Consider the following 18,708-nt stretch of genomic DNA (forward strand, 5'->3'; position numbering starts at 1 on the left):
GAATGGATGAAGAACAGCTGACTGAAACTGAACTCGGACAAGATGGAGGACCTCATCCTCGGCTCCACCCCCTCCACCTAGGATGACTCCTGGTGGCCGGCCACATTGGAAGCTGCACCGACCATGCACGCAACTTCAACACCCTCCACATGCTCCACAAACTCTACAGATGGATCCCCACTGAAACCAGAAGGACGGTTACCCATACCCTCATAAGCAGCAGGTTGGACTACAGCAAAGCCTTCTATGCAGTAGCATCAACCAAACTTCTGAAATGCCTACAACGCATACAGAACACCTCTCCACGTCTCATCTTCGACATCCCCCGCCACAGCCACAACACACCCCACCTAAGAGACCTACACTGGCTCCCCGTCAACAAGAGGATCACCTTCATACTCCTCACCCACACTCACAAGGCACTCCACAACACCGTGCCAGCATACCTCAACAGACGACTCACCTTCTACACCCCGAACCGCCAGCTCCGCTCCGCTTACCTCGCCCTCACCCATCGTCCCCCACATCCAAAGAGTGACCACCAGTGGCAGATTGTTCTCCCACCTCGCCACCAAGACTTGGAACACCCTCTTCATCCACCTGCTGCAAACCCACGACCTGCTAACCTTCAGGAGACTTCTCAAAACCTGGCTGTTTGAGCAGTAGCAGCCCACCCCCCCCAGCGCCTTGAGGCCCTCTCGGTGTGTAGTGCGCTTTACAAATGTTTGATTGATTGATTGATTGAGGAGTCGAGTACGATGCTGTGGTTTTGGGCCTGGTTCGTGGAGGTGATGGGGCTGCCGAAGGCAGTGGGCCCCCAGGTGCTGTCCCATGCAGAGGGGGAGGGCCTGGGGACGAGGACCTCTGTCTTCTACAAATTGAGTTTCAGACAGCTGCTGCTCATCCAGGCTGCGACGTTCTTCATTCCTTCCTGGTAGTTGAGTCTGGTGATGACGGGGTCCTTGGTGAGAGAGAGGATGAGCTGGGTGTCATCGGCATAGGATACTATGCTGAGTCTGTGCTCTCTGATGATGGCGGCGAGGGGGGCCATCTAGATGTTGAAGAGCGTTGGGTACTCCGCAGTTGATTTTCGTGGGTTCGGTGAGGATGGGTGGCAGTCTGATCCTTTGGGTTCTGCCGGCGAGGAAGGAGCTGTTCCAGTCGAGGGCCGTTCTCAGTATGCCGGCGTCACGGAGTCTGGCGGTGAGTGTGCGGTGGGAGACGGTGTTGAATGCTGCGGAGAGGTCAAGTAGGATCAGGGCCATGGTGTGTCCTTGGTCGAGGAGGGTGTGGATGTCATCTGTGGCTGCGAATAGAGCGGTCTCGGTGCTCTGGTTTGTGCTGAATCCGGATTGGGAGGGGTCGAGGATGGTGTTTTCTTTGATGAGTTTTGTTAGCTGGGCATTTATGATCTTTTCAGTGACTTTGGCCGTAAAGGGAAGGAGGGAGATAGGTCGGTAGTTCCTGAGGTCTGTGGAGTCTGCTGAGGGCTTCTTGAGCAGGAGTCTGACTTCTGTGCGTTTGCTGTCGTTGGTGAAGGTGCCAGTCGTGAGGGTGGTGTTGATGGTGCGTTGTAGTTCTTGAGAGATGGCGGTGGCTGCTCTGTGGTGGATGTGTGAACGGCAGGGGTCAGTGGGGGCCCCTGAGTGGATGCCTTTGATGGTTGAGGGGGTGTCTTCGGTCGCGACTGTGATCCAGGAGGAGACGGTAGGCTACCTGGCATTTATGGAGACGGATGTGGTTTCGGAGCCAGGTGTCTGGTCATTGAGGTGGTCGTACAGGCCCTTGATTTTCAGATGGAATCGTATTTACTATACCGATTAATTTAAAGTATTTTGGTTTGGTTATTTTGGTTAGTATGTAGATTCTACACAACTTATTCCTCGATGAGGCTAGTTATTGTCTCTGCCTTAGTGTTTCAGATGGCTGTGTGACATTGAGATAAATAAACAAATATCAGCCTAAATGTTATCAGATTCTGGCACAGAAAATATTATGTATAGCTGTCGGTACAGACAAAATAAGATAGTAATAAACATCAATAAAGCGCAACATTCCCCTGTCTCAGTCTCATAGGTATACCATTCTGACCACTGGAAATAACTTGAGCAGCCACTACTATAGTACCAGGTAAAAAATATTATGTACTGAAATAAAGTGCAAAGTGCCAAGCTAACTGAAATCCTATGCTATACACACCTTCTATTCTCCCTCCATAATTATTTCTATGGGGGTAAACATGGTTGATAAAATGCAACATGCTCCTCTAACAGAGATCCCACACCCTATAGGCTTTGTATTCCTTCTCTGTCTCTTATTACAAGGGGTTAAAATGGTAATATACAAGATTAAAGTGCAACGTGCCTAGGTAACTGAAATTCTCTGCAATGTCAGCCTACCATTGCCCTATCTCTTGGTCAATAATTTTCATAACAGTGTTTAAGTATTCACCCAAAACATAACATAAACGCAAAGTGCCCTAATAAATACCATCAAGTCCAGTAAGTCACAAATCTTTGATCAAAAGTACTAACAACAATCTCCTTCTCTCCAGGCCAAATGTCTTTACAGAGGGATGTGACATATGCCATCCCATTTCCACAAGAAAGGTTTCTGTGCAAACCAAGAGAATCTCCCTTTTGAGTGTGAAGGCACTGGTACAACACCCATTACCACAGAGCAAAACCTAGTTATGCATGTGCATGCTTAGAGCATAACTCTCCCTAATACGGTTTTACGTATAGTTTGATAGATTGCGACAACCACAACAATACTTTACCCTTAGTGGCACATTCACAGGTTAATCCTGAACGGGCGCTTTTCTCACTTTATTACTGTTTCAATCATACTGGTCTACATAGTTAAAAAAATGACAAACCCTTGCCCGTGCTATCTGGAGGACTTCATCATCAGATCATATCAAGAAAGGACATGTAGCATGCTATTGTTTATCTAAGGCCAGTCCCTTCTCTAAAGAGTTTGACCCTTTTCCCATGCTGATGTAAACAGCTATTTTAACCACCTAGGCATGGCCCTAATGTCAGGCCCAGTGGAGATGTTGACATCACCTAATTAACCATGTGAACTGTTAAAATATGTAGGAGTGGGGAACATGAACGTTTCGTATGTTCCATCTAGCTCAAGATTCTAAAGCTCTCAGCAAAGGTTTTACAACTCTCATTAATATGTCAACGTGTTTCAGTGCACTACCAAGCCCCATGGGTTAAGAACATTCATCAGGACTTATATCAGGTCAGGGTTCAGCCACAGAACGCTAGGTCTTATGCTGTATCCTGTTACAAAATGGACATAGGAACATCAGTGAATCATTCAATTCTGAATCCTGCGGGGTGGCCATTATATTCGGCCTGTAGGAGACCATGGGTATCCTTTATGCAGTTACTTTTCAAAACATCAACCACATTACTGCCTGTTAAACCCAGAGGATACGTAAAATATGCACTGAGCAACAAAAGGGTATCCATGATACTGTTGTTCCTTCCTGATGGGATTGTTTCACCCCATTATTCTTCTAAGGATTTCACATCCATCGGAAGGGCCATTCTTCACTCACAACAATGGTGAAAAGACTTCCACTTTGATTCCTATCTTATCAAATATTGTATAACAAAGATATCTGATTAAATCCTTCTGTACCTTTAAGATTTAACTGAATATCAGGTTTAAGCACTGCATCTTACAAAATAGCATATTTGTAAGACATTGGGTAATTGGTTGAGGGGGGTGGAAGCCTACTCAGGCAACAACTACAATCCTTGTCAGAGTAAACCACAAAAGTCAAGAAATTAACCCTCTGGTACCTTAACTTAGAGGCAATGTGTTAAACATTTACGCAGCACACAAACAGCAATAAAGAAACAACACAATACAAGAACAATGCCAAACCAATTTAGAAGAATAGAGTAAATTTAATATTCAGTTTTCTAGTTTTTAGTGAAAATAGCAACTATAAGCACAGGGCGCCACTTGCAGTTATCTAGTTGCATTAGACTGAAGAAATTTGCAAGTTCAGGCCAACCGAAATGGAGCGAGGGTTGATACAGGGACAAGGTTTGTGCAGCTGAAAAAAGTTACCTTCTAAGTCTGGCATGAACAATTCCATTTGCAGTGAAGTAGGCCGTGAGGAGCACCCTGAGGGTTGCGAATGGTTGTCTCTGTAGCACTAAGAGTCGGTCAGGTGTCTCGGACGGTCGTTTCTGTAGCTTTGTGTTGGCGGTTGTATTGCGCTATTGTTGCCATAGTACGAAGTGCAGGTCTCATATTGCCAGTCTTCCTAGACAATCATTATCGAAGTGAAGAGCAGGTTTCGCCAGAGCTTCATATTGGTGTTTGTTTGTTTTGCTTTTTCTTTTTCTTTCTTTCTTTCTTTCTTTCTTTCTCTCTTTATTTATTTCTTTCCATTTTTTCTTTCTTTCTTTCTTGCCTTCCCTTCTTTCCTTCTGTTTTGCCTTATTTATTGCTCACCTTCTTTCTTGATTTCTTTCTTTCTTTCTTGCCTTCTTTCTAAAAAAACAAGAGGCTGATGACAGCCAATGACATTGATGGTGTGCAATATATAAGTAAAATAAAATTAAAATAAAATGGAATAAAACAAAATAATCAAATATCTCTAACAATAGTGCCTTCTGAGATGCGACTGTGTAAATGTAGTGCTTTTACATCTGCTTTAAAAAAAAATTCTCCTTCAGGAATTTTTTTTTTAAATGCTGAGAGATCCCTTCTTAACACCCCCTCCAGTTCAGGTCTTTTTCCCTTCTGTGTCGCTTCCTGGAAGCAGACTTAGCCTTTCCCTTTGACAAGAAAAGACCTGCAACCCTGATGAGGGTGGAAAACAGCCAGCAAAATATCTTTGAGTACTCGCAAACGTGCAATGTTTATGAGTGTTTACCACCTTTGGCAAGGACACCAACTGTTAGATGCTGTTAAAATACCGACAGTTTGTTGGAATTTTTACATGTGAGTAAATGCATTTATAAATGTAAAATCATGTTTTGTGATTTACAAAATGTGTCCTCACTTAAGTGTGTAAGGTTAGGAATGCAATCGCAATTTATTATTCACGGGACATGAAATGGGCTAAAATCAAGCAAGACATCAATCATTGGGATCTTGAGGAACTACAGGTTGTTGGACTTTTAGCCATTGTACCACTATAATCACAGTGGCATTCCACCACCACCACACTGCAGGCCCACCCACAGTATGACAAGTGTGGGGGTCGGACCACCACAGGACTGCTGCATCTGCCAGGGATCCAGGATCCCGCAGCATTACTGCAGAGGTCAGGAGCAGACATATGCTGTCAGTCCGCTGCAGCACTGCCGAGCACATTCAGAGTTGCCCTTTCACTGCCCTTTTCATGGCGATGAGCCTGCCATGAAGAGGTCAGCGGAAAGGCAACTAACAGCCGCTCTGGGAGGTGCATGTGGGGGGAACAACATTTACCCCCTTGGATTTGAACCCCCAGTTCCTGTACAGTGTGGCATGCATGCCACACTGTACAGGAACATGTAGTCGGTGCTCTCACGGCGGCGGTCTACATGTTAGGCACTCCCATTAGCCTAACAGACCACCGTCATCAGGATGCCGCTGCAACACCTGCCCGCCATGGATTACAATTGTAATCCAGTGGTTGGGCGCATTATGGGTTTGGCCATCCTATAGCGGATGGCATGTGGGTGCGCTGCTGGAGGACCGCCAAAGTTGTAATAGGACCTTAGTCAGAAGAATAAAATAAGCTCATGTCACATTGAGATTTGTTTATTAACTATTTCTACTTAATAGAAACCGTTTGATCTAGCTACGTTTGACCCACTGTAAAGTAAACTACAATCAAAAACCGTGATGAGCACCACCAAAAATAAAGCTTAATTGAGTCCATAATTAAACATATTTCGGGATGCTTGCATCATACATCACACTTTGTTATTTATTTATGTATTATAATTCTAGATTCTTGAAACAGCCATTATTGTTTTATCATTCAATTATATATTTTTTATTTCTAGAAAATATTACATTCTTCAATGGAGTGTTCAAAAATGTGGAAAGTGTGACATTATTTTTTGGTAAGTATATCATATTTTAACTTGGGAATGTATGAGTGTAATTTGTAAGCCAATCAAGAAGAGCATTCATCTGTTTTCTACTACCGACCTCTAGGCTGTAAAACAAAGTAAATTCAAGCATTTCTAGATTTTCTTGCATCTCTCGCAGTCAATAGGCCTCACTTTTGAACCTGGGTCATCTATTTGTCTATCTAGACCATACGATGAACCCATTAACTGAAACACTTTTATAAGGGCTAGTCAAGGGTGCTCTTGTAACTCACGCCAAAGGCCATGCCTTTTTTACTTACTTTCAGCACTAATGTCCTTAAAACAAAAAGGACATGCTCTCATGCTATGGAGGCACTGCATAAAAACTCACCTCTGCCTTTCTGGGCATTCTAACCAATAACCTCTACAGACATACAGGTTTACACCACTTATGACATCTATTTCACCCTAATAAAGGGAAAGTCAGGTACACAGCATAAATTAACCTGTGCTCACCCTCTGATAGTTTGGCACAGAATAGTCAGGCTTCACTTTAGAGGCAATGTGCAAAGTATTTGTCAATCAATCAATCAATCATAGCATTTGTATAGCGCACTACTCACCCGGAAGGGTCTCAAGGCGCTGGGGGAGAGGGGTCCGTTACTGCTTGAACAGCCAGGTCTTGAGTTGCTTCCTGAAGGAGAGATGGTCCTGGGTCAGCCGAAGGTGGATGGGAAGGGAGTTCCAGTTCTTGGCTGCCAGGTAGGAGAAGGATCTTCCTCTGGCGATGGCTCTGCGGATGCGTGGTACGGTGGCTAGGGCGTGGCTGGTCGATCGTAGCTGGCGGGTGGGCGTGCAGAAGGTCAGGCGGTCGTTGAGGTACTTGGGGCCCAGGTCGTGGAGAGCCTTGTGTGCGTGGGTGAGGAGCCTGAACGTGATCCTCTTGCGGACGGGGAGCCAGTGCAGGTCTCTTAGGTGGCCGGAGATGTGGCTGTGTCGGGGGATGTCCAGGACGAGTCGTGCGGAGGCGTTCTGGATGCGTTGGAGTCTTTTCTGAAGTTTGGCTGTGGTTCCGGCGTAGAGGGTGTTCCCGTAGTCCAGTCGGCTGGTAACGAGTGCCTGGGTGACGGTCCTCCTGGTCTCGGTGGGGATCCATCTGAAGATCTTACGGAGCATGCGCAGGGTGTTGAAGCACGATGAGGAGACGGTGTTGACTTGTCTGGCCATCGAGAGGGAGGAGTCCAGGATGACGCCCAGGTTGCGTGCGTGGTCCATTGGCTTGGGAGTGGTGCCCAGGGCAGGGGGCCACCAGGAGTCGTCCCAGGCGGAGGGCGCTGATCCCAGGATGAGGACTTCCGTCTTCTCTGAGTTCAGTTTGAGGCGGCTGTTCTTCATCCACTCGGCAATGTCTTGCATCCCTTCGTGTAGGCTGGTCCTGGCGGTGGCGGGGTCGTTGGTGAGTGATAGGAGCAGCTGGGTATCATCGGCGTAGGAGATGATGTTGAGGTTGTGTTGGCGTGCGATGGCTGCGAGGCGGCTCATGTAGACGTTGAAGAGGGTTGGGCTGAGTGATGATCCTTGTGGTACGCCGCAGATGTCTTCGTTGGCCTCGGATCTGAACGGGGGGAGGCGGACTCTCTGGGTTCTTCCGGCGAGGAACGAGATGATCCACTCCAGTGCCTTTTCTTGGATTCCGATGTTACTGAGGCGCTGTACTAGGTTGCGGTGGCAGACAGTGTCGAACGCTGCGGAGAGGTCCAGGAGGATGAGGGCCGCCGTTTCCCCGTTGTCGAGCAGGGATCTGATGTCATCGGTGGCTGCGATCAGGGCGGTCTCGGTGCTGTGGTTGGCTCGGAAACCGGACTGCGAGGGGTCAAGGGATCCGTTCGTCTCGAGGAAGGCGGCGAGGTGTCTGTTGACGGTCTTCTCGATGACTTTGGCAGGAAAAGGGAGGAGCGAGATGGGGCGGAAGTTCTTGAGGTCGGTGGGGTCCGCTGTGGGTTTCTTCAGGAGGGCGCTGAGCTCGGCGTGCTTCCAGCTCTCCGGGAAGGTGGCGGTGTGGAAGGAGGTGTTGATGATGTCCCGGAGTTGGGGTGCGATGATGGTGTCGGCCTTGTTGAAGATGTGGTGGGGGCAGGGGTCGGTTGGTGATCCGGAGTGGATGGTGTTCATCGTGCGGGTGGTGTCTTCGGTGCTGACTGGGGTCCAGTTGCAGAGGGTGGTGGTGGGGGGCGTTGGTTCGGTGGTTGGGTGCTTGGTAGGTGCGCCAAAGCTGTTGTGTATGTCGGCGATCTTGCGGTGGAAGAACGAGGCGAGAGAGTTGCAGAGGTCTTGCGAAGGAGTGATGTTGTTGTTTCCGGCGCTGGGGTTGGAGAGCTCTCTGACGATGCTGAAGAGTTCCTTGCTGTCGTGGGCGTTGTTATCCAGTCGTTCTTTGAATGCTGTCTTCTTGGTGGTGCGGATCAGCTGGTGGTGCTTGCGGGTGGCGTGCTTGAGGGCGGTCATGTTGTCTGTGGTCGGGTCGCGGCGCCAGGCTTTCTCGAGGGTGCGGCAGTTCTTCTTGGAGTCCTTGAGTTCGTCAGTGAATCAGGGGGTTTTCTTGCTGCCGGGCCTGCTGGGAGGGTTCTTTAGTGGTGCGAGGTCGTCGGCACAGGCGGTCAGCCACTGTGTGAGGTTGCTGGCTGCTTCGTTGGGGTCCGTTGTGCTGGCGAGGGGTTCTGGCTGAGGGAGGTGGTGAGCTGCTCGGCGGTGATCTTGCTCCAGCTCCGGCGAGGAACCTGTTGCAGGTGGTGGTGGGTCAGGGTTCTTTTGAAGCTGAAGTGGACGCAGCTGTGGTCAGTCCAATGGAGTCCGGTGGAGTGGCTGAAGGAGATGTGCTTGCTGGAGGAGAAGACGGGGTCAAGCGTGTGGCCGGCGTAGTGGGTGGGCGTGGGTGGGCGTGTTCGCCAAAGACCGAGGTTGGCGAGGTTGTCCAGCAGGGTGGTGGTGTTGCTGTCCTTGATGTTCTCCATGTGGAAGTTGAGGTCCCCTAGGAGGATGTAGTCAGAGGAGGCGAGGGCGTGCGGGCTGATGAGGCGGGAGCGGGTGGCCAATGGGTGGGATACAGAAACAAAAGGGGGCTGGGCCGCAGGGGAGCAGCGGCAGGGAGCGGGGAGGGGGAGAAACGGCGGGAAAAACAATCGCGGGTACACGGGGGCAACAAAAAGCAGGGGTACAACTAATAAAACAGGAGACTGTCAAAACAGGGGCAAAACAGATACAGAACGAAAAAGACTGGCACAAGTTACTACCACAACAGTCCGGGCGCTCAGCAATCTAGGCGCTCAGCAATCCAGGCGCGAGGCAGCGAGGCAGCAGCGGGGTGGAGCCGCGTGGTGCGTGGAGCGACCGGCCCTGCAACACTTTAATGACAGTATCATAGTGACAATATTACCAAAAGACTTCACACCATTAAAAAAAATATGGGATATTTATTTATCTCAGTAAACCAAATGAAAAAATCCAAAAAGTAAAACTTGAGATATGAATTTTTAAATATTAAATGCAAAAACAGTGCTTAGGCATCACTAGCAGTCAAAAAGTAACTTAATGCCGCGAGGGACTGGTACAAATCCAAAGATTAGGCCAACCGTGATGGAGAGCAGGGCCCGCTGGAAAAGTATCTTGCATGGGGAAAAGCGATGACATCAAGAACGCCATGAGTAGGAATTTTCCACGCAGTCGAGTCGCTACATTGGAAACAAGCCTCGCAGATGGTGTTGAAGGTTGAGCACTGCATCGTCGTCAAGCCCCGCAGATGGTGTCGAAGGATCAGCACTGCGTGGTCACCAAACCTTGTAATCCAGACTGTGGTGTCGTCAAATCAGCACTGCATCAGCGTCGACTGGAGGGGGCACCTCATGCAAGGGTAGGACTCACAGATGGCAGACTCCAGCAGCACCAGCAGAGTTTCACAAAGTCTTTTGTGTCCCTGATGCTTCAAAAACAGGAAGTAAAGCCAACAAGTCCCTAGAGAATCTTGTCTTCAAGGTTGTAGAGAGCAGGTCCAGTCCCTCTCACTCCCAGGCAAAAGGCAGCAGTCAGAAGTCCAAAACAGCAGAGCAGGTAGTAAGTGGCGTTCACTCCTACAGCACAGCAATCAGCAGGCAGCAGGTCAATACATCAATGCAGTTAGCAACGTGGCAGTCCCTCCTACAGCACAGCAGCTCTTCTTCACTGTGTCACTACTACCCTTCCGATACTATGCACAACACTGCAGGAACGATGAAAGCCCCAGTCCTCCACTACTACCCCCCCTAGCATACACTGGTATACAAAAGACACCCGATTTGCCACACGAGCACTAGGAGAGGGTGGGAGGAGGAGCGAGGAAAGGAGTAAAGAAACAGCACCCCGTCTGGCTTCATCGGACACTATTTGGATTGGCATAGACCTTTGACTGCACCTAAAAGAGAAGACCATAGACTTTAACAATGGAAGTATTCACATGATCAATGTCTCTGTGCCCATACATATCCAAGCCCCTCACAATGACAGTAAATGAAAGGCTTCTTACCAGTTTATGGAGCAATGTAAGCTGAAATGCAAAACATCCATATATCCACTGGATTTTAATGCCTCTCTCCAATTTAAGCAATTCAATATGAGGGAAAAAGCCTCCGGCATAAAAAACCCTCACTACAAAACGATACTAGAATTATACACCGGAAATAGTGGCCACTATACACGAAAAAGACGTGCAAACAAAAATAAACGCTACCATCAGGTAGTTCATCCGTGAATCAGCCCAAACTCCACATAACGATGTGGAGCGAGAACACGAATCCAGGAAATCCAAGTTCCAGCAAAGCACGTCCAGCAAAAGAAGACACGCAGCCGCGTATCTAAATAGTTAACTCAAATTGGCCTGGAAAGCAACTCAGCGCTCAAAGCAGCTGTCAGGGAAAATCCCACAGGCGACCCACAATGTCCGGATATACAGCTTACACGACAGGGACTAAGCAAATTCCTCACTCTGTTCGAATTGAAGCGCGAAGGATTCAAATGAAGGAAAGGGCCCAGGAACACAGACAGCCAATCCAGGTAAGTAGGGACAAGGAAAGAAACCAAGCACCTGGCACGTGCTACTGGCCTCTATTTAAAGGGCAAGCCCCAACAAAAGCACTCACACATGCATAGACACAGAGACAGGACAGGAACACTAGGGGGAACAAGGAAATCCTTAACAGTACCTCCCCCCCAAAGACCTCCCCACTGGACGGGGTTTAGAAGGATGACGTACAATCGCACTAAACGAGGAGCATGAACCCCACCCGCAGGCTCCCAAGTACGATCTTCTGGGGTATACCCTTTACAGTCAACTAGATAGCGTAGCCTCCCCCTCCTCCTCCTGGTATCAAGAATGGCGTGAACTTCAAACTCCTCACTCCCATCTATTAGCAAAGAGGGGGGGCAGCAATGTCTGAGTGCTTCTAACATATGGCTTCAAGAGAGACGTATGAAACACAGGGTGGACACAATAATCCTCTGGTAATTCCAGTTTAATGGCTACAGGATTTACCACTTTACTTATAGCAAAGGGACCCACATATCTGGGTTGCAACTTTCTAGACCCACTTAACCGCAGATTCTTAGATGCTAGCCAAACCTCATCCCCCACTGCATAAAAAGGGGCAGGAACTCGATGACGGTCTTCCTGCTTCTTCATATCATCCTTTGCTTTCTGTAAGTGGTCTCTAGCCATATCCCAAATATGAATCAAAGACTTACTAAGAGCATATACAGCTGGCACATGTCCTGTAGGTTGAATGGGAATTGCTTTAGGATGATAACCCATAGAACAAAAGAAAGCGTCATCCCCAAAGCAGAATGCATACTGTTGTTATACGCAAATTCCGCTAAAGGGAGGGCTACCACCCAATTGCATGTTAAAGAGATCAACAGACATCGAAGATACTGTTCCATCGTCTGATTTGTACGTTCAGTCTGTCCATCAGTCTGCGGATGGTACGCGGATGACAGACGAACCTCTATCTTTAACAAAGAACAGAGTTCAGTCCAAAAATAAGACACAAATTGAGCCCCCCTATATGTTACTACTGCTGAAGGTAACCCATGTAATTTCACCACAGAATTGATAAATACGGAGACCAGCTCACGAGCCTTGGGAATCTTTGAAAGGGGAATAAAATGTGCCATTTTAGTGAACAAATCCACCACCACTAATATAGCTGTGCACCCAGACATTAAGGGAAGATCTGTTACAAAATCCATACTTACAGTATGCCAAGGGGCAGGAGGAACTGGCAACGGGTGCAGAAGACCAGAAGGTCTGGAATGTGAGGGTTTGTTTATAGCACATACCGGGCAAGAGGCAACAAGCACCTGTACATCATGATCCAATGTCTCCCACCAAAACCAACGCAAACAAATCTCCTTGGTTTTCGCTGTTCCGGGATAGGCTACCAGAGAGGATGAATGACACCATGTAAGAATGGTGTCCCTCAATTCAGGAGGAATAAACAATCGTTCCTCAAGGTACAGCAACCCATTCTGAACTAAAAATTGGCGTTGAGTCAACCAAGGGGCAAGATCCATACTCCTCAATTTTCCCTCCACTATGGACAAGAACTCATCAATGGTAACCCCACCCATGATCTTCTCACCTGCTATCATGGGTTTTATCTCCTTCTCGGACCCTATGTCTGCTGGATCCACATGTATACGTGACAGAGCATCTGATTTCACCTGTTGGGCAGCGGGTCTATAAGTTATAACAAAATCATATTAGTTAAAAAACAGCACCCAAAACATCTGTCTCGGGGTCAAAGCTCTAGCAGAGCGAAAGAAATCTAGGTTCTTATGATCTGTGTAGATCGTTACAGAATGACGAGCCCCCCATAAATGATGGCACCATTCTTCAATTGACAGCTTAATGGCCAACAATTCCCTCTCTGCCACCGTATAATTCCTCTCAGCTTGCAATAAGGTTTAAGAGAAGAATGCGATCGGCTGCATCAATCCTGTTTCCACATCTCTCTGTGAGAGAACCCCCCCAACATCACAAAGATAGGCATCGGTCTCCACATAAAAAAGCAATGCAGGATCAGAATGCACCAAAACAGGGGCCGAGGATAATCTGTCAATTAGTTGCTCAAAAGCAAACTGTGCCCCTGATGACCAGACAAAAGGAACCCCCTTCTTCAACAAAGCGGTCATTGGAGCTACCACATCCGAAAAATGTGCGATAAATCGCCGATAAAAATTGGCGAACCCCAACAAAACCTGAATGTCTTTAACACAAGCAGGTGTGGGCCATGTAACAATAGCTTCAATCTTACGTGGATCCATCTTAATGCCATCAGCAGAAACAATGAAACCCAAAAACTCCACACTTGATGCATGGAAATGGCATTTCTCCAGTTTCATGTACAAATGATGGTCCTTCAGTTTTTGCAAAACCTGAATCACGTGCAACTCATGATCCTCGATGGAATCTGAAAAAACCAAAATATCGTCGATGTAAACGATAACATTCAAACCCAAAAACTCCCTCAAAACCTCATTAATAAAAAACTGAAAAGCCGCCGGAGCGTTACACAAACCAAAAGGCATAACGCAATACTCAAACAAACCAAAGTTAGTTTTAAAAGCAGCCTTCCATTCGTCTCCAGCACGAACACAAATGAGATGGTATGCTCCCCTTAAGTCTAGTTTAGTAAACACGGTGGCATACTTCTGCTGATCTAACAGCACAGGGATCAAGGGAAGAGGATACTTGTTCTTTATAGACCTTATTAAGCATCCTGTAGTCTACACATGCACGCAAACTCCCTTCCTTCTTCGGAATAAAAAAGATAGCCAAGGACACAGGGGAAGAGGAGTGGCGGATAAAACCATTGGCCAACATTTTATCCAGATATTCTTTTAAATGCCGTTCCTCAGGCTCAGATAACGCATAAATCCGGCTACAAGGTAATGTGGCACCGAGCGTTAAATCGATACGGCAATCAAAAGAACGATGCGGCAGAAGACTCTTTGCCTGCTCTTTGTCAAACACGTCACTGAAAAAGACATAGGGAGCCGGTATATCCATGGCATCCCCTCCTGTACTCACAGCACAAGTCAAAGGTGAAACCCAGTCGCAACCTGGTAACAACACTGCAAACAATGAACTGAATCTAGTGTGACTGTTCGCCTCACCCAATCAATCCGGGGATTATGCCTTTGCAACCAGGGAACCCCAAGGACCACACCAAAAGAGGGGGCATCAATTAAATCGAAGCATATAAACTCTGAATGCCCATTGTCACACAACAAGCACAATGGTTCTGTTTGCCGTTTGATCAGGCCAAAAGATAATTCGGTCCCAGCCAGCTATAGCGCGTACGGTTCTCGTTGTTCTTTTCGCACACAGGGAACCATCAACCTTTCCGCCAATTGGTTATCCATGAAGTTCCCTGTTGCCCCTGAATCAAGCAACACAGGCAAAGTAGTTCTGCTACTATTGGAAATCACCAAACAAGCAGTAATAAAGAAATGCCTCGGAGCCCTCTGGACAGCCCCTGCCACCTCATATGAAGCTATATGATCTACCGCACTCGATATACCCCCTTGTCTATCCACAAACGCAACGGTATTCTGTGGTGTGAAACGGGATGGTTTAACAGGACATTCGCAAGCGTAATGACCACCCTTCCCACAATAAAGACAAAGGTTCTGCACTCGCCTTCTCCCTTTTTCTTCACTCGACAGGGGACCTCTAACTCCCTCTATCTCCATAGGTTCGTGTCCTTGCTTCTGCTCAACAGTCAGTCTAACTTCATTCCTTACCGGCAGCGATGCACGAGAAACCTGATAACGGTTCCGCTCTACCTGCCTTTCCTGCAACCGGTGATTCAGTTTCACAACTAGATCTATAAAAGCCGCACAGTCAGCAGGAGGGTCGACCACTTGCGATACACCGTCTTTCAGTTCCTCACACAAACCCTGATAGAATAAAGAGGTCCTTTTAGCCATGGGCCACTGTGTCTCGGATACCAAGCGATTGAAAGAAGAGAAATACGTCATCAAATCTTGCTTACCCTGTCTCAATTTTAACAACTCTGCATCACTCGCCTGCATAAAGGCATGTTTCGCAAATAAACATTGCATCTGTTCCTTAAATGCCAAGTAATTATACAACACCAGATCATCATTGTCCACCAAAGGAACTGCCCACAAAGCAGCCGCCCCTGCCAAATATGAAATAATAAAGGCCACCATAGCTCAATCATCCGGAAACGCCGTTGGACGGCACATAAAATGCAAATGGCATTGATTCATGAAAGTACTATACTTGTTGCAATCTCTCGAAAAACGTTCCGGTACAGCAAGGGGAACCGGGACAGGAGTTGTTAAATTTATAGCTATAGGGGTACCACCAACTGCCCCCTGCCCTGACACCCCTCTTTCAAACTGAAAGGTAGCAGGTTATAGTAGGGGACCCTGCCCTTGACCTCTTGCCTGTTCCCTGGCTCTAATCACCCCCAATTCCTGGCATAATCCCAAATTCTCCCGTCTCAAATCCTGTACCTGGGTCTGCAAGGTGGCAATAGCACCCATTAAATCTTGTAAAGTAGGACCATTATCCCCACCCACTGCGTTCCCTGTTTCATCCATCATCACTCGGGCAGTGTATATTTATCGTGGGCTTGGTTTTCTGTCACTACTACCCTTACGATACTATGCCCAACACTGCAGGAACGATGATAGCCCAGTCTTCCACTACTACCCCCGTAGCATCCACTGGTATACAAAAGACAGCAGATTTGCCACACGAGCACCAGGAGAGGGTGGGAGAAAGAGAGAGGAAAGGAGTAAAGAAACAGCACCCCGTCTGGCGTCCTCGGACACTATTTGGATTGGCATAGACCTTTGACTGCACCTAAAAGAAAATACCATAGACTTTAACAATGGAAGTATTCACATGATCAATGTCTCTGTGCCCATACATATCCAAGCCCCTCACAATGACAGCAAATGAAAGGCTTCTTACCAGTTCATGGAGCAATGTAAACTGAAATCTAAAATGTCCATATATCCACTGGATTTTAATGCCTCTCTCGGTCCGAATTGAAGCGCGAAGGATTCAAATTAAGGGAAAGGGTCCAGGAACACAGACAGCCAATCCAGGTAAGTAGGGACAAGGAAAGAAACCAAGCACCTGACGTGTGCTACCAACCTCTATTTAAAGGGCAAGCCCCAACAAAAGCACTCACACATGCATAGACACAGAGACAGGACAGGAACACTAGGGGGAACAAGGAAATCTCTAACACACTGCAGAATGCCCTTGGTTCCGGTTGTGTTCTGATTTGGTGGTGTCAGGGGTCCAGTGCCTAGACTCAAATGTGATTTTGAAGTGAGGGAGACATCAAAGAGGCCTTTCCGGCCCTGGCTCCAGACTCACTATAGGGGGGTATGCAGCTCTTTGTGTGGGGACAGGCACAGCCATATTCAGGTTCAAGTGTCAGCTCCTCCCTCCCAATTTACCTCAGTATGCGAATGTCACATATTTTCTCCCTTTGACTGTCTAGAAGGAATGCACAAAGCCCCCCTGTCACTCAACCCAGACATGTATTCAGAGACAGAGGCACAGAATGGTTCAGGAAAGAAAATACCAACTTTTTAAAAGTATTCACAAAGATATGGGAACCAACTATACCTTTGTGGGCTTGGGTAATTAAATTTAAACACATAATAGTGATTAAAAGTATTTGTTTTACACCAAAAACGTTTTGAATATCTATCTCTTGTTTATGCTGTTTCACCATGACAACAATTCAATTGGAGCAGTGCACATATCAATTTATGTGATGAAATAAATTCCAATATGCGGGTGTTACTCTTCTTTTTCAGATTCCAATTGATTTATGTTGTCATAGTAAGACAACATACATAAGCGATAGATTGTCAAAACATATTGTGGTGGAAACAAATCCCTTGTAGACACTATTACCTGTTTAACTTTCTAAAAGTAGCATTTTCAGGCTTACAATTTAAAATCTGACATCACTGTAAGTTGTGATTTTAAATTTTGAGTCCAGAGACACCAACTTTCTATCTGATCCCAATTGGAAATTACACTCAAAATTTGTTTATGGCAATCTCAATCTTAACCTATATGAGAGATAGTCCTTGTAGTAGTCAAAAACAAATTTAGGAGTTTTTCACTTCCAGGACTTGTAATACTCAAAAGTACATGTCCCACCTTTTAAATACATTGCACCCTGCCCATAGGGCTGACTAGGGCTTACCTTAGGGGCGACTTATTTGTGATAAAAGGGAAGTTTTGGTCCTGTCAAATACGTTATTTTGCCAGGTCTAAATAGCAGTTTAAAATTTCACATTCAGGCTCTGCAATGGCAGGCCTGAGCCATTTTTAAAGGGATACTGAGTGGGTGGCACAATCAGTACTGCAAGCCTACTAGTAGCGTTTAATTTACAGGCCCTGGGAACATATAGTGCATTTTACTAGCGATTTATAAGTAAATTAAATATGCCAATTGTGGATAAGCCAATGTTACACTGTTGAAAGTACAGAGCATATGTACTTTTACACTGGTTAGCAGAGGTTAAGTACCCAGAATCCTAAAGTCAACAAAACAAACTCAGCAAAAAGGGGACAAAGTTATATACACAATTTATGAGCCAATTATTGATGATCTTTGCACAAAGTAGGCCTTTGTCGCACATGCAAGCTACTAGGAGTTGCCCATGTAACTTTTGATGATTTGATATCCTCACAAAATATGCTTAGATAGTTTTAAAGATGGACCTATAACTGCTTCTTGTATTGTCCCCAAAATCCACTTCACTCCGTCATCCATGATATGAAGGGGCAAATTATTAAGGGCTGGCGATAACATTATGATCGCTTTAGCGTCTGTTTTCGGGCAAAAAGAGGTGATAATTTCATTGCTTTATTAACAAAGACACGCTAGAGCGTGTTTCCTTGCCTTACCGCCCGGTTTCTTTCCGCCTCGCCTCGCATCGCTAATGAGATGCAAGGTAGGCATGCCTCATAAAACTTCAGTATAAAATCTCGCTGACGGGGCTTCCGGATATTTACAACGAGGCCCTGTCCGGTGTAGCGTTGATCTTTTTCACGCTAACTCAGCCTTAACGCAGGAATTCAACATCTGGCATACCTAACATTGGAGGTGGAATGTGGGGCTAAGACCACAGGGCACTGTCATCAACCATATCACCGTTTTCCACTGAACATCGCTAGAAAACCAGCATTGCTCCATGGAAAACTGCGATATCCTAGCTATCGCTGGAATTTTTATCGCCTCAGTTAAACGCGTTGTTAATAACTTGCTAACCGGGCGATAAATTCCAGCGATAGACGGTGATAAATAAAAAATAACTAAGCGTGCTTTGCGATATTTATTGCCGTCTATTGATAATATGCCCCAAAATACTTTCCTTCTTCAAATGGTGTCAGAACCTCTTTCAGAGGTTCTCGGGACAAGCAGCAGCTACTGGGCTCGATCGTGGGGGCTGAGGCCTTTTATCCCTGATGTCCTGGGGCCCGATCTCCTATGTGCCCTAGGCAACTGGGCCATGTACACTTTCTGCAGAACAAGTTCCCCATGGCCCTTCT

At 46.7% G+C, this 18,708-nt stretch overlaps 1 protein-coding gene across 2 annotated transcripts in view; it reads left to right on the forward strand.

Annotated features, from left to right (window-relative positions):
• OC90 (otoconin 90) overlaps positions 1-18,708 on the forward strand; it is a 619,335-nt gene that overhangs the window by 102,093 nt on the left and 498,534 nt on the right. For both annotated transcript variants that reach the window (XM_078685553.1, XM_078685554.1), the window contains exon 4: positions 6,030-6,089. In XM_078685553.1, coding sequence (XP_078541679.1) covers positions 6,030-6,089 — 60 coding nt within the window. The remainder of the gene's footprint in view (positions 1-6,029; positions 6,090-18,708) is intronic.

The sequence above is a fragment of the Lissotriton helveticus genome, chromosome 4_1 (assembly GCF_964261635.1).
Source record: "Lissotriton helveticus chromosome 4_1, aLisHel1.1, whole genome shotgun sequence".
NCBI lineage: Eukaryota > Metazoa > Chordata > Amphibia > Caudata > Salamandridae > Lissotriton > Lissotriton helveticus.